Genomic DNA, 13,633 nt, shown 5'->3' with positions numbered 1-13,633 from the left:
TATGATTAGTTTTCAAATAAATTGAGTAGAAAGTGAGGTATCAAATTGCAAAAAAGTTTTTTGTCACTAGCTAGGAAAAAAATAAAATTTTAATTTTGTTTTACGATTTATGGAATTTGCCTCGAAAAATTATGTATCGTCAATTACATTCGTAGCAATCAAATGCATATATCATTGAGGGAATTTTCAGTCGCATGTGACGCAGCAAAAACTTTTAAAATGATAATTGTATAGGCATCACTGGTCATCATAGATTTTGTTCTAGAGACGTTGTTGAGTGGTCATAGACGTATTTTTCGCGCTGATTCCGAATCTGTGATTAGATTCTTTCTATCGCATCTACTTTCTTTACGACAGCTTAATGTATGGTTTTGCTTTTACGAAAGTGTAAGTAATTTAATTTATTGATACATCGTGATAGCATGAGAATGTGAGAATAAAACTTTACTGCCAAAACACGTTTCCCAACAAAGTCATGCCTTCCTATTCTGTCAAAATAGTTTTAAATTGAAGTATCCCATCTTTTTGTTCAAAGCAATGCTGACTTAGCTGCCACTTCACATCAGAATGTGACCAGCTGTCAGCGCGTGAAGACAGCGTTTTCTCTGAAGAGAGTTTGAGAATTTTGTTGCCCGCAGGAAATTACAGCTTATGACTATGTAATCGCTGAGAAGTGGCTTAGCTTTAATCAGGCCTAGATAGTGCGTGAACTAACCTGATGACTTTTGTTATGTATACGGAGAAATTATTTTTAAGTCTCAAAGGTGGAAAATTGCTCCCTTTTTCAGACAGTGTTATAAGCTTTATTTTGACTGCAAGTTGGGTGGCCAAGATAAAGGATGGGCTCCCCATGAGTTGTGTGGCACCAGTGTAAGGCTTCTTGGACAAATGGAAAACGTCATAAGAAATTTTCCATCCACATGATTTGGCAGATCTTTTTTCAGATTGTTATTTTTGTTGAAAAAATGAAAGGAATCACACCGAAGTCAAAACACACAGTAAAATACCCAGACAACTTTGAATCAGCGATACTACCGTTCCCTCACTCCGAAAAGTTACAAGTGCCGGAATCAATAGATCTTAGCGAAGATTCAGAAAGTAATCAAGAACGTGATAAGGAAGGATTCGGAAACTCGGAGGACCCAAATTTTGGACCGAATACATCTGATGGACCTCATTCCATAACGCAAGAGGATTTAAATGATCTAGTGCACGATTAAAATTTTTCTAAAAAGCAGGATGAAATCTTAGGACCACGATTAAAGGGTTGGAAATTGCTGGATCCAAATGCGAAACTTTTGATGTCTCGATCTCGCCATGACGATTTGATTTGATATTTTCTCCAGAAAACCATTTGCTTTTTGGAATGACGTTCTCTCTCATGTGGATACTCTTAATTTTGAATCCAACACAGATGATTAGCGTTTGTTCATTTATTCCTTCTAGGTTATTTTAAAGGCTAATCTCTTACATAATAGCTATGAGCTCCCATTAATACTGTTAACTCATGAAACTGAATGAAAGGATCTTAAGAGAATATGCAGTTACTTTAAGAAAAAAATCATTACCAAAAATATAAATGGAAAATTTGTGGCCACTTAAAAGTAATTGCAATTTTACTAGGCTTACAGCTTTGCTATACGAAATGTTGTTCCTTTATCTGCGAGTGGGATATCAGAGACTCAGAGAGAAAAAATTATTACTTGAATGAAAAATTGTAAGGAACATAAAGAACTCGTTCCTGGATCCAAAAATGTCGTCGATCCAAAAGATATTCCTTTTTCACCTCTGCATATTAAATAAGGACTTTTTTAAACTTTGTGAAAGATATGGACAAAAATGGTGCTTGTTTGGTGTTTAAAATTCCTTCAATTAAGTGACGCAAAGATCAAAGAAGGAGTTTGTATTGGGTCTCAGATTGGGAAGCGCTGAAGGATTCGGAGTTTCAACAGTAATTGAGGTCAACTCGTGGAACGCATTCAGAAATGATCTGAACATTTTTTAGGAAATATTATGGCTGAAAATAATCACGATCTGGTGGCTATATTAATATAATTATATCGTACCAAAAAATGGGCTGCTATACAGATTTAAAAATTTATTTTCTCGACTCAAACCCTGCCTTTTTCCACCAAACCTCAGCGCTGCTAGAGATGAACACAGTGAGCGTTTCGACCAAGATTTTTTACATTTTGAAAAATAGTACCAAGGAAATTTCAGCAGCATGTTAGCAGATTACTGATGGACACTGAATAGGGACTAACTAGATGCTAAATATACGAGAAAATCCTATGAAAGTAACCATTTCTTCACATATTTTAAAACCACGATTTATTTGCTTAAATATCCTTGAAACCTTATGTTATTCGTTTGTCCTAAAGAAACTAGACGTGATAGAAAACATCTGGGACCAGATTTGGAATCGGGACGTAAATCACCATTAGCAACACCCAACAACGTCTCTAGGGCAGAAAAAAGTTTTTTTTGTTGACCATTGCATTTATAGTGTGGTGGCCGCACCTCCTGCCTCGCCGCCACACCGCTTTCCCGGAGGCAAAATAAACCGCGCTCCATCACCGCACGCCAATCACCTGGACTCAGGACCTTCTTCACAGCTTCCAAGAATCCAAAACCGGTCTCGCCTGGGCTACCATTCTAGCTCACCCGGACCCTGAAGCTTCCCTGGCCCTCTTCGTCGACGCCAGCCAGACCGCGATTGGTGCTGCTTTGCAACAACGCTCAGGTGACAACTGGCAACCGCTCGCCTTCTTTTCACGGAAACCAAATCCGTCGCAACGTATGTGGAGCACCTATGACAAAGAACTCTACGCGATGTATCAGGCAGTGAAACACTTCCGTAACATGGTAGAAGCCCGCGACTTCGCCATTTTTACGGACCACAAACCATCGACTTTCGCCTTCAGCCATCGCACCAAGAACGCTGACATCTGCTCACCACGTCAGTTCAAACACCTGCAGTTCATCACTCAATTCACAACTGACGTACGCCACGTCTCCGGCCAGAACAATGTCGTCGCCGACTGCCTGTCAAGAGTGGAATCTGTCAGCACCTCTACACCGACATCGTCGCCTTGTCCCGTTCGCAGGACACCGACGAAGAACTTCGTGGACTCCTCGACAGCGGTGCATCACTCAAGCTTTCTCAAATGCCAATTCCTGGGACAACCGTCAAACTCTGGTGTGACACATCTAAGGACACGCCTCGACCCTATATCACACCACCGTTCCATCGACGTGTCTTTGATCAAGTCCACAGTCTTGACCATCCCGGTTCCAACTCCACTCTTCAAAACATATCCAACAGCTACGTTTGGCCGTACATGTCCAAGGACTGTCGCACTTAGGTTCGCAATTGCCTTCCATGCCAGCGATCCAAAGTGCATCGTCACGTATTGTCTCCTCTGGCTAACTTCACCATACCTAAAGCACGTTTCGACCACGTCCACGTCGATATCGTCGGACCTCTGCCTTACGCCTCTGGGTTCCGATATTATCTCACGATGATCGACCGCTTTTCACGTTGGCCGACAGCAGAGCCTCTCGCCGACATCACTGCAGAATCCGTCTGCCGAGGTTTTATCCTAGGTTGGGTCGCCCACAACGGTTGTCCAAAACGCCTCACCTGCGATCGAGGACGCCAGTTCGAATCAGGACTCTTCAAAAAGCTCTGCGCCACCCTGGGCATTGCTCTTCAGCCTACCACAAGCTACCATCCTCAGGCCGATGGAATGCTAGAACGTTGGCACCGCCCTCTCAAGACAGCACTGATGGCACATTCCTCAGAGTCCTGGATCGACGCACTGCCCATGGTTCTCCTCGGACTCCGCACCACCTGGCGCGAAAACCTGAATACTTCACCAGCGGAACTCCTCTATGGAGAGCAACTACGTCTCCCGGGCGATTTCTTCACCGACTCTCCAGCAAACCTCGATTCTGCATATCTAGTCTCTCGACTGCGTGCTCACATGTCAGAAGTAAGACCAACTCCTGCGACTCATCATTCCAACAGCCGGAAAATCTTTGTTCACAAAGCTCTGGCCACGAAGCCGTACGTCTTGCTGCGACAAGACGCAGTTCAGACGGCCTTCCAGCCACCATATCTAGGGCCATATCCAGTCATCACCCGCAGCGAGAAAACATTCACCATCAACATCAACGGGAAACCAACAGTCGTCTCCATCGACCGACTTAAGCCTGCGCACATTCTCCAGTCCGACGATTTTCAAGAAAGGACATCGAGACCTTCTGAACCGACCTCCGGAAAACCATCTTCCGCGCCATCGACCGGGACGTCGCCTTCGCCCGCGGATACCTCTGCCGCCCCCCCTCCAACGACGCGCTCGGGTCGGACTCTTTGTTCACCTGTACGCTACCACGCCAGCTGTCTTTCCACGGGGGGAGTAGTGTGGCGGCCGCACCTCCTGCCTCGCCGCCACACCGCTCGCCCGGAGGCAACATAAACCGCGCTCCATCATCGCTTCTCCTCAACAGGCCAGCCAGCCCAGCGGTAGCGCGGTCGCCTCCCAAGCGGGCGGTCCGGGGTCCATTCCCCCTGCCGGAGAGTGTAATTATTTATTGATTTTTCGCGTTCTAAAATTTCTTTTCTAGAAATTTCTTTCATGTTCAAGAACATTAACATAGAAGATTCTGGAAGTGCACCCATAGAAAAAATACTGCGGCCTTTCGGCCGGCAGGTCAGTCTGGAAATTGGAACGGATCAATAAACATCGTCCAAACCACTACAGTGCTTTATCATTGCTAGCAGACAATCCTAACGCCTGCTACAATAGTAATTCCTGATGCTCAAAATCGCTCCTCGTCATTGTTGCCTTGCAGATTACGTCAAGCGAATATTTATCCCGTAAATTTTCAGAGACGAGAAAATGAGGAAGTGGAGATGGGCTTTAAGTGAATTTTAGAACGAGTGCCAAAGTGCGAAGAACGAACGGAAAGGAGGGTTCGAGGGAGAGATCGGGTAAAAGGAAGGTACAATTCCTAAGGATATCGAATGCACCAACATTCTAGAGAGGAGTACGAAATACGTTCGAGCCTCGGTCCGAGGCAGGCAAAGTCACCATCATGACCTTGGTGGCTGAAAAGGACCGTATTTGAATTTCCCTCATCTCATTCCAAGGATTATATACCGTTAGAAAGGGAATCCATTCTCCTGCGAAGCGATGGTGGCGACACTAACTCTGTTGTGATACTCTTTTCCCCCGTAGTACACTATATGTATTTGATGCTTCTTCCTGGGATCGACAAAATCCACTCATGCAAAAAATTCAAGTACTAAATTACGATGTTACCACCTAAAGCTATTTACGAAGTACCAAAGAACTATATGCACTAATTAACGATGCATCGAGATGAGCAGCTGCGTTGATTACCATTTTATATCAATTTAATGATTACTCCGCAAATGCAGGGAATTTGACGACATTTCTGGACCGAGAGACTGGTTTGAAAGACGTCGAATGCTTTCCGAAGGTACCGTGACGGACATTTCAACAGTGTTTTTTACGTGACACCATCACGGACTACCTTACGTCTAGTTCCTACCCCTCGACCTAAATGGCATGGGTGGCCCTTCAGGGGATAATTGCAAATTTATCCCGCCAGTGTAGCTTTAGATGCCGTAGGAACGCGCAAGCCTTTCCACCGCGACAAGGTTGTAGCCCAAGGGAGAGGTAAACAAAATTACGATAAAAATGAGAATATATGGAAAATAATCGACCTATCGTGGAAAACTATACAAAAGTTGAAAGTGCACTAAAATTAAGACGGAAGATTGTATTTGCCGACGCGACGATCATTAAAAGATAGACACATAGTGTTTGAAAAGGTAGAGGTAATCGATTGTATCGCCGTAGTTGACCGGTCGACGGCGCGGCTCGACTGTGAGTCAACTGGTGACTTCGGCTTCGCCCTGAAAGCAGTCAGTCTCGTACTGGACGCGCTCGGGTGCAGGTGGCCTACCACCTCTCTAAGAATATACCTGTTTTAAAACTACTTTCGTAGCCTATCATTTATCCCACATTTTTTGGTCCTTCGGGCCGGATTGGGATATAATTCGAAATATTCTCGATTCCGGGAACGCATGATCATGGTTTCATTGAAATCCCCGGCTCTTCATCTCTGCTGAACCCTCGTGAGCCGAATCATCTTTTAATTGTGCTATTCATATCAATCGAAAAACGGGTATAGGTGCTTTAAAACTAATCGCGGTCTACTAAAAGTCTTATTACATTCGGAGTGAATTCAACGGCAGATCTCAGCAGTGAAGACAACGAAGCAACAAGGCCGTTGGTGAATCACCCAGAACTTCACGCCATGTGAAAATCAGCTGACTACCGCATCGAAGAGACTCGCATGCATTCCAGGCTGGCTTACTCATCAACCCACTAAGGGGATCGTGTACTTTCCAGACTGGCTCGATCATTAACCCGAGAAGAAAGACGTCCAAAATCTGTAAGATCGTTTCAATTTATTTTAAATTATCGAAACTTATTGCTCATCGTATCTATTGCCTATGGGAATAAGTTTAGTGTCATTAAATTGAATTCATGGTTTTAAAAAATGGAAGGCTTTTTTGAGAAACAGAAGTCTTATTTAAAGAAAATTAATAATTCCTTTGTTAACTTTATAAAGGAAGGTGCTACGAAAATGAGCCGAGGCTCGTGTAAAGTGCGCTTGGAGAATGTTGAGAGCTATTGGCAAAAAATAAAAGATTGTCATGAACAAATGACTGAAAGTGAACGTTTCGATACCAATCATGGGTATTGCACTTTAGACTTTTTTGATTATGCCGAGGAAATTTATCTCCAGCGAAAGGGAGAATTTGAAGAATTTCTTATCTGTCTGGAGACGGGTTCCAGTACTCGTGAAATAGATCGGGAAAATAATCCTTCACGTTCAGTGTGTGATCAACAAGTGAGATTGCCTATTGAAGAATTGCCTAAATTTTCTGGCGATTTCCGAGATTGGGAAACATTCCGGGACTTAATGAGATCAATAATTGTGGATCGCAATGATATTTCGGACGTTACAAAGTTGCAGTACTTAAAAAGTGCTCTATCTGGTGAAGCTGCAGATTTCATTCGTACTATTCCAGTGACAGAACAAAATTTCATGCTTGCTTGGCAGTCATTGAAAGATTATTATGAAAATACAAGAAGATCGATCAGTGCCCACCTCGCATCCTTATTAGATCTAAAGCCAATGAAAAATGAATCTGCCTCCGAACTCCGCCGTATTTATGCTGGCACAGTTAATCCTTTGCTAGCGCTTGAGGCTTTGCAACGGCCAGTAGGGCATTGGGATGATTTAATTGTCATAATTACCGAAAGGAGATTAGACCCACAAATACGTCGAGCGTGGGAAATTAAATAAGAGGAGTCAACAACTCCACCTGATTATGAAATGCTAAAAAACTTCCTTAAGACTAAAATCATGAGCTTGGACAATATCGAGAGCTGTAAACTGGGGCCTAGCTCATTTAGTCATTCGCCTGGAGCTCGCAACAGAGTGCCTTTCCGACGGAAGGTATTACATGACAGAAGAGGTTTTCCCATTACCGAGAATTGACATATAACTGGACGAACATTATCAAGGGAACCGTTGTGTGTTTTATGCAATCGCAATCATTGGCTGGCCTATTGTGAAATGTTTAGAGCCAAAACTACTGAGCAGCGCAAAACCTTTGTTGAATCAAAAGAGCTTTGTTTGAATTGCTTAGGTAATCATGTGCTACGCAATTGCCTATCAAAAAAGAGATGCCAAATCTGCCATAAAAGGCATCATACGTTAATACATATTCAGTTAAATAATTCAGGATTAACCGATGGTGGTGAGAAAAGGGATGGTGAAAACTCATCAAAACCTGCGTCCCTACTAGATGCATCTACAAGCGCTAATGTTCATTTGAATATAGAAGTCAGCAGCAAATCTGATTTTGTGTTGCTTTCCACTGTTTGGGTTAACGTACAGGGCCCTAGTGGAAAAGTAGTGCCTGCTCGAGCCCTACTTGATCAGTGTGCTCAATCCAGTTTTATAACTGAATCTTTGTGTCAAAGACTTAAATTACATAAACAATCAATTTCAGTGACAGTTAGTGGACTTGGAGGAAGGAAACATGTGGCATGCAGAGCTGCTTCCAGCATTACAATAAAGCCGAGGTTTCCATCATCGTTCAGCTGCAAAACTGAGGTGCTGGTGGTGCCCCGAGTAACTTCCTATACACCAGGCGCTCGATACGGGGTCAACAATTGGTCTCACTTGAAGGACTTGGTGTTAGCGGATCCTAACTTCGCTCAGAATGCACCAATCGAGTTACTTCTTGGAGCAGCCGTGCATGCTAGAGTGGTGGAAGGAGATATCATTAAAGGAAAGCCGAATCAACCCATTGCTACAGCCACGGCCTTGGGTTGGATCATTTCCGGTGAGACAAACTTTTACTATTCCCAGTCCACGCCAACACCCACAGTACTTCATAGTTCCGAAATGTCGGTGGACTCCCTTCTTCAGCGTTTTTGGCTACAGGAAGAGATTAATGCTGTAAGTGTTTCTCTCACTCCTGAAGAACAGGCTTGTGAAAGTCATTCTAAATCTACTTACTCACGGAATTCAGATGGACGCTATGTAGTGAGACTTCCAATATTATCTGAAAAATTAAAACAACTTGGAGATACTTATCATCCGTCAATGAATTTATTATTCCGTATGGAAAATAAATTCAAAAGGGACTTAGATTTTCAACAATCCTATTGTAAATTTATGCAAGAATATTTAGTCTCTGGGCACATGCAGTGTATTCCAGAATCTGAAGTGAACCTTGAAAAATATGTTTTTCTTCCGCACCATGGTGTCATTAAAGCAAGTAGTACTACTACACGATTGCGGACAGTTTTTAACGGTTCACTCAAAACAAACCAAGGATTTTCCTTAAACGATTGCCTGTATGCAGGACCTAACTTGCTGCCAGGAATTGTATCTTTGGTTTCGGCATGGCGCAAATACAGGTATGCCTTTACTGCAGATATTAAAATTATGTATAGGCAAATATTAGTACACGAGGCAGATAGACACCTTCAAACTATTTTATGGAGATTTAATCCGTTAGAGAAGGTAAAATTTTTTCTCCTTTGTACACCAACATATGGATTAAAATGTAGTCCGTTTATCGCTAATAGAGTCATTAAGCAACTGGCAAAGGATGAAGCTGTTAACTTTCCATTGGGCTCCATCATTCTTAGTGAAGAAACCTACATGGATGATGTGCTATCGGGAGGTCATGACATTCAAACCGCTTTGTTGAAACAACAGGAAGTTATAAACTTGTGCAAGGTGGGCGGATTTCCATTGCGCAAGTGGCTTTCGAATGCTCCTGCCCTAATTGAACAGCTGCCTAATGACTTATTAGCCAGTGAACCAGAATTACTCTTTGAGGATGATTCAGACTTTGCTGTATTAGGACTTACTTGGCAGCCGAATGAAGATTATTTCAAATTTAGTGTCAAAATCAAGCAATATTCTGAACCCTGGACAAAGAGACGAGTATTATCAGCCGCAGCCAAGTTATTTGATCCATTGGGCTGGCTCGCTCCAATTGTAATTTTAGCAAAAATATTTTTGCAAAAGCTTTGGCTGATTAAAAAAGGTTGGGATGAAGATTTATGCCAATCTGATGCTGATTAATGGCAAACATTTTATAGTAAATTATCTCAAGTTTCTAACGTCAAAATTCCAAGATGGTTGGGTTTTAGTAATTCTAACAATACCTTGCAATTGCATGGATTTGCTGATGCGTCTAAATCTGCTTATGCAGCAGTTTTTTACCTGCGTACTGATAGTGAATGCTCAGGATCAGTGTTTACAGTGAAATTAATTCAGGCAAAAACTAAAGTTTCCCCTTTGAGAACACTTAGCATTCCTCGATTGGAATTATGTGATGTTCACTTGCTTGCTAAGCTAATCAATCAGAATCGTATAATATTTGAGTCTGAGTTGCTTGAAATGCATTTGTGGACTGACTCTCAAGACGTCCTGTATTGGCTGAGGGACCATCCCTCGAGATGGCCTACTTTTGTGGCCAATAGATGTTCTGATATCCATTCTTTAGTACCAAATGTTAAGTGGCATCACGTGGGAACGAAATTCAACCCAGCTGATTTAGCTTCTAGGGGTTGTTCTCCATCAACATTGAGAGATCAAGAATTATGTTGGTTTGGGCCTAGTTGGGCCTAAAACATGAGAAGTACTGGCCAAATAGTTCTAAATTCCAGGCAAAGGAATTCTTATCTAGTGAGCTTCTAGTGGGAAATTTGACTGCATCATTAACTACTAGTGTGCTTGAAAAAACCGATGCCTTGGTGGCTTTGCCGGCCTCGGTGGCGCCGGGGTAAAGTTCCCGACTGCTAACCTAAAGGTCGCGGGTTCGAATCCCGCCTGGGTGGTTTGACCACCACCCAGGGCATGGATGTATGTGATTGTCAAACAAGTTAATTGTAAGAAAGGACTATCTATTCCTAAATTCGCTTGTAATAAAGACGACATTATTATTATTATTATGCCTTAAATATTAAAAAAAAATACTCTTCGTTAAAAACTCTCAAACATGTAATGGCTTACATGATCCGTTTTCTTAGTGGTATGAAAGTGATCCATCCAGTGTTTCATGAAGCTTGGTTTAAAATAAGTGCAAATTATTCTGAGCAATTCCTAACCCCTAGTGAAGTTAATCGAGCGAGATTGCTATTAGTGTACATGGTTCAACGCCAATCATTTGCCAAGGAAATTTCTCAGTTGGAGAAAGCTGGAATTCTTCAAAAGAAAAGTGCATTAGTGAAATAGTCACCTTTTGTGAAGGAAAGACTTTTGCGAGTTGGGGGTAGAATTAAGCATTCATTGCTATCTGATGATGAAAAACATCCATTGATACTACCCAGCAAACATCCATTTACTGAGTTAATAATTGAGGACTGTCATAAAGCAACTCTTCATGGAGGCGTTCAGCTTAAACTTACGACATTACGTACTCAGTACTGGATAGTGAAGGGTCGTCAGATAGTTAAAACAATTATTCACCGGTGCTTGAATTGCCAACGTTACAGAGCAACACCTGCTTATCAAATAATGGGAAATTTACCGGCCCATAGAATAGTATCTAGTCGACCATTTTCAAGAGCAGGTGTTGATTATGCGGGACCAATATCTATAAGAGCATCATTTGGGAGAGGTCAGAGCTCTTATAAAGGTTTTATTTGTATTTTCATTTTCATTTGCCTTAGTACACGGGCGGTGCATCTAGAAGCAGTTTCTAGTTACTCATCAGAATCGTTCATAGCAGCGTTCCGAAGGTTTGTGGGACGACGAGGACATTGTTCTCTACTGCTAAGTGATAGGGGTACCAATTTTATTAGTGCTAACCAGGAGCTCAAGAGGATGTTCCAGAGGTCATCTGACTACAACCGCACCATTGGAGAGGCTTTGGCGTCTACCGGGACGGAGTGGCGCTTCAACCCTCCTACGGCTCCTCACTTCGGTGGAATTCGGGAGGCAGCCGTCAAATCCACTAAACATCACATCAGACGGGTCATCGGAGATACAAATCTGACCTTCGAGGAGCTTTTCACATTGCTCTGTCAAGTTGAAGCCTGTTTAAATTCCCGCCCCCTTATTCCCCTAACAGATGATCCAACTGATAACAAAGCTTTAACTCCTGCAGATTTTCTAATTCATTCTGCATCTTTTATCATTCCAGAGCCTTCACTAATCGATGAAACTATACCTGTTTTAAAACGCTGGAAAATAGTTCAACAGATGCTCCAGCATTTCTGGCAAAGGTGGTCAAGGGAGTACCTGCAATCGCTCCAGCAGCGACAGAAATGGACTCACCGGACATCAAACATCAACATTGGTGACCTGGTGATTCTTCGTTGTGAGAACACTCCTCCAGCGCAATGGCCTCTTGCCAGGATAATACATGTGTACCCTGGTGATGATGGACTAGTGAGGGTACTGAAAGTGAAATTCAATAATTCAGTAATGATAAGACCGCTGTCAAAACTCATTATCTTGAATAATGTTTCTAATCAATCATCGCAGTGAATGGACATTTAAATATTCTCAATATATCTGAAAGTGTTTTTTGTTTCATACAGGATATTTTTGTTCCTTTGTTAGTATTTTTTTGCTATCTTTGCTAGTATTTTTAGAATTATCTCTTCTATGTATCGAAGAGAGGTGGGCGGAATGTTTGAAAAGGTAGAGGTAATCGATTGTATCGCCGTAGTTGACCGGTCGACGGTGCGGCTCGACTGTGAGTCGACTGGTGACCTCGGCTTCGCCCTGAAAGCAGTCAGTCTCGTACTGGACGCGCTCGGGTGCAGGTGGCCTACCACCTCTCTAAGAATATACCTGTTTTAAAACTACTTTCGTAGCCTATCATTTCTCGAACACTTATACAGCTCTCGAACATCTATAAGATGGTTTGCAAGGAGCTTGGTGGAGACGCGGCGGGGCGTTCGGCCGAGTAGGCATAAATACAAAGAAGGCATATATGAGACGGGGGAGAAAGTTGCCAATGGAGGAGAGGTGCTAAGTGCTAGGAAATTGTCCGGAAGAAAACATGAGCGCGACAGTGCGAAGCGAGCCGTAAAGTAGATGTCTAAGAGAGAATGGCGGTCGGGTGGAAGGCGTCAGAGAAATAGGTAAGTAATAGAAGAGAAAGGATTCACAACTTAAAGCAATCAGGTACTTCATTTAAGTCACTGAAATCCCATACGTGGACTAAAATTTAAACTGAAACAGCAGATACAGAAAGTGTTTTCTGTTATTGCTGCAAAATAACAGCGAAATTTTTCCATTATTCTGCCGCGAATATTAATGAGATATAACTGATTATTGTCCGGAATTAAAAATATTATTTGGAACTTAAAAATACTTCAGCTCCGAAAATTCAACATTCCATTAATTTCAATGAAAGGAGAACACATTAAAAGATTCAAAGACATGAACAATATTAGGGGAATAAATTGAGAACCCTTGGAGAAATGAACACATTGAGGAAAAATCACTCTAAAGTTGCAAACGCACTAAAATTAAGATTAAAAATTGTATTCATCGAAGTGGTTACTGTTATAACCATTCCAACGAAAAGCCTTTCAATTCACCAGTTGATTTAAAAATATGGAAATGATAAATTTTACTTTTTAACTAAAACTTTGCCCACCTTCTCAGTATTTAATTGATAAATCCATATACACAGCCGCCTCAAGTGGATATTAACACAGCGTTGATTATTTAATTACATCATGTATTTAATGCGCAGATCCAATCATTAATTCGCACGGCAAACTAACGCCATATGAATATAGCTTTTACTCGCGATATACGCCATACAAAATTGAAGCGACAATGATTAGAGAAAACTCCAGTCTTAGGAAATTGATGGTTGATCATTAACCGCTAACATATGTTAGAACTTTCCCAATTTCCAGTGGGTTACGTGACAGGGTTCCAATGCCATGTGACTATCTCTAATCATAATTGGACAGTAGGAATAGAGTGCGGCTCAGTGAAACTTTTAATGCTGTTCCTCATCTCGTATGGAGGA

General features: G+C 42.1%; 3 protein-coding genes across 5 annotated transcripts in view; 2 read left to right on the top strand and 1 right to left on the bottom strand.

Moving 5' to 3' along the window:
* LOC124171680 (protein GDAP2 homolog) overlaps positions 1-13,633 on the bottom strand; it is a 424,204-nt gene that overhangs the window by 223,438 nt on the left and 187,133 nt on the right. The window contains exon 3 of one of the 3 annotated variants that reach the window (XM_046550917.1): positions 11,914-12,036. The exons of the other annotated variants lie outside the window; for them this stretch is intronic. The gene's annotated coding sequence lies outside the window, so the exon portion shown is untranslated. The remainder of the gene's footprint in view (positions 1-11,913; positions 12,037-13,633) is intronic. 3 annotated transcript variants of the gene reach the window in all.
* Positions 3,522-4,481, top strand: LOC124170572. The gene has a single exon (XM_046549371.1). It carries the CDS (start codon positions 3,522-3,524, stop codon positions 4,479-4,481), a length of 960 nt encoding a protein of 319 aa, XP_046405327.1.
* LOC124170570 lies at positions 11,461-12,126 on the top strand. The gene has a single exon (XM_046549370.1). The coding sequence runs from the start codon at positions 11,461-11,463 to the stop codon at positions 12,124-12,126; it is 666 nt and encodes a 221-aa protein (XP_046405326.1).

Source organism: Ischnura elegans, chromosome X, assembly GCF_921293095.1.
Source record: "Ischnura elegans chromosome X, ioIscEleg1.1, whole genome shotgun sequence".
Taxonomy (NCBI): Eukaryota; Metazoa; Arthropoda; class Insecta; order Odonata; family Coenagrionidae; genus Ischnura; species Ischnura elegans.
The sequence above is the reverse complement of the archived record's forward strand: the minus strand, read 5'-3'. Positions and strand labels throughout refer to the sequence as shown.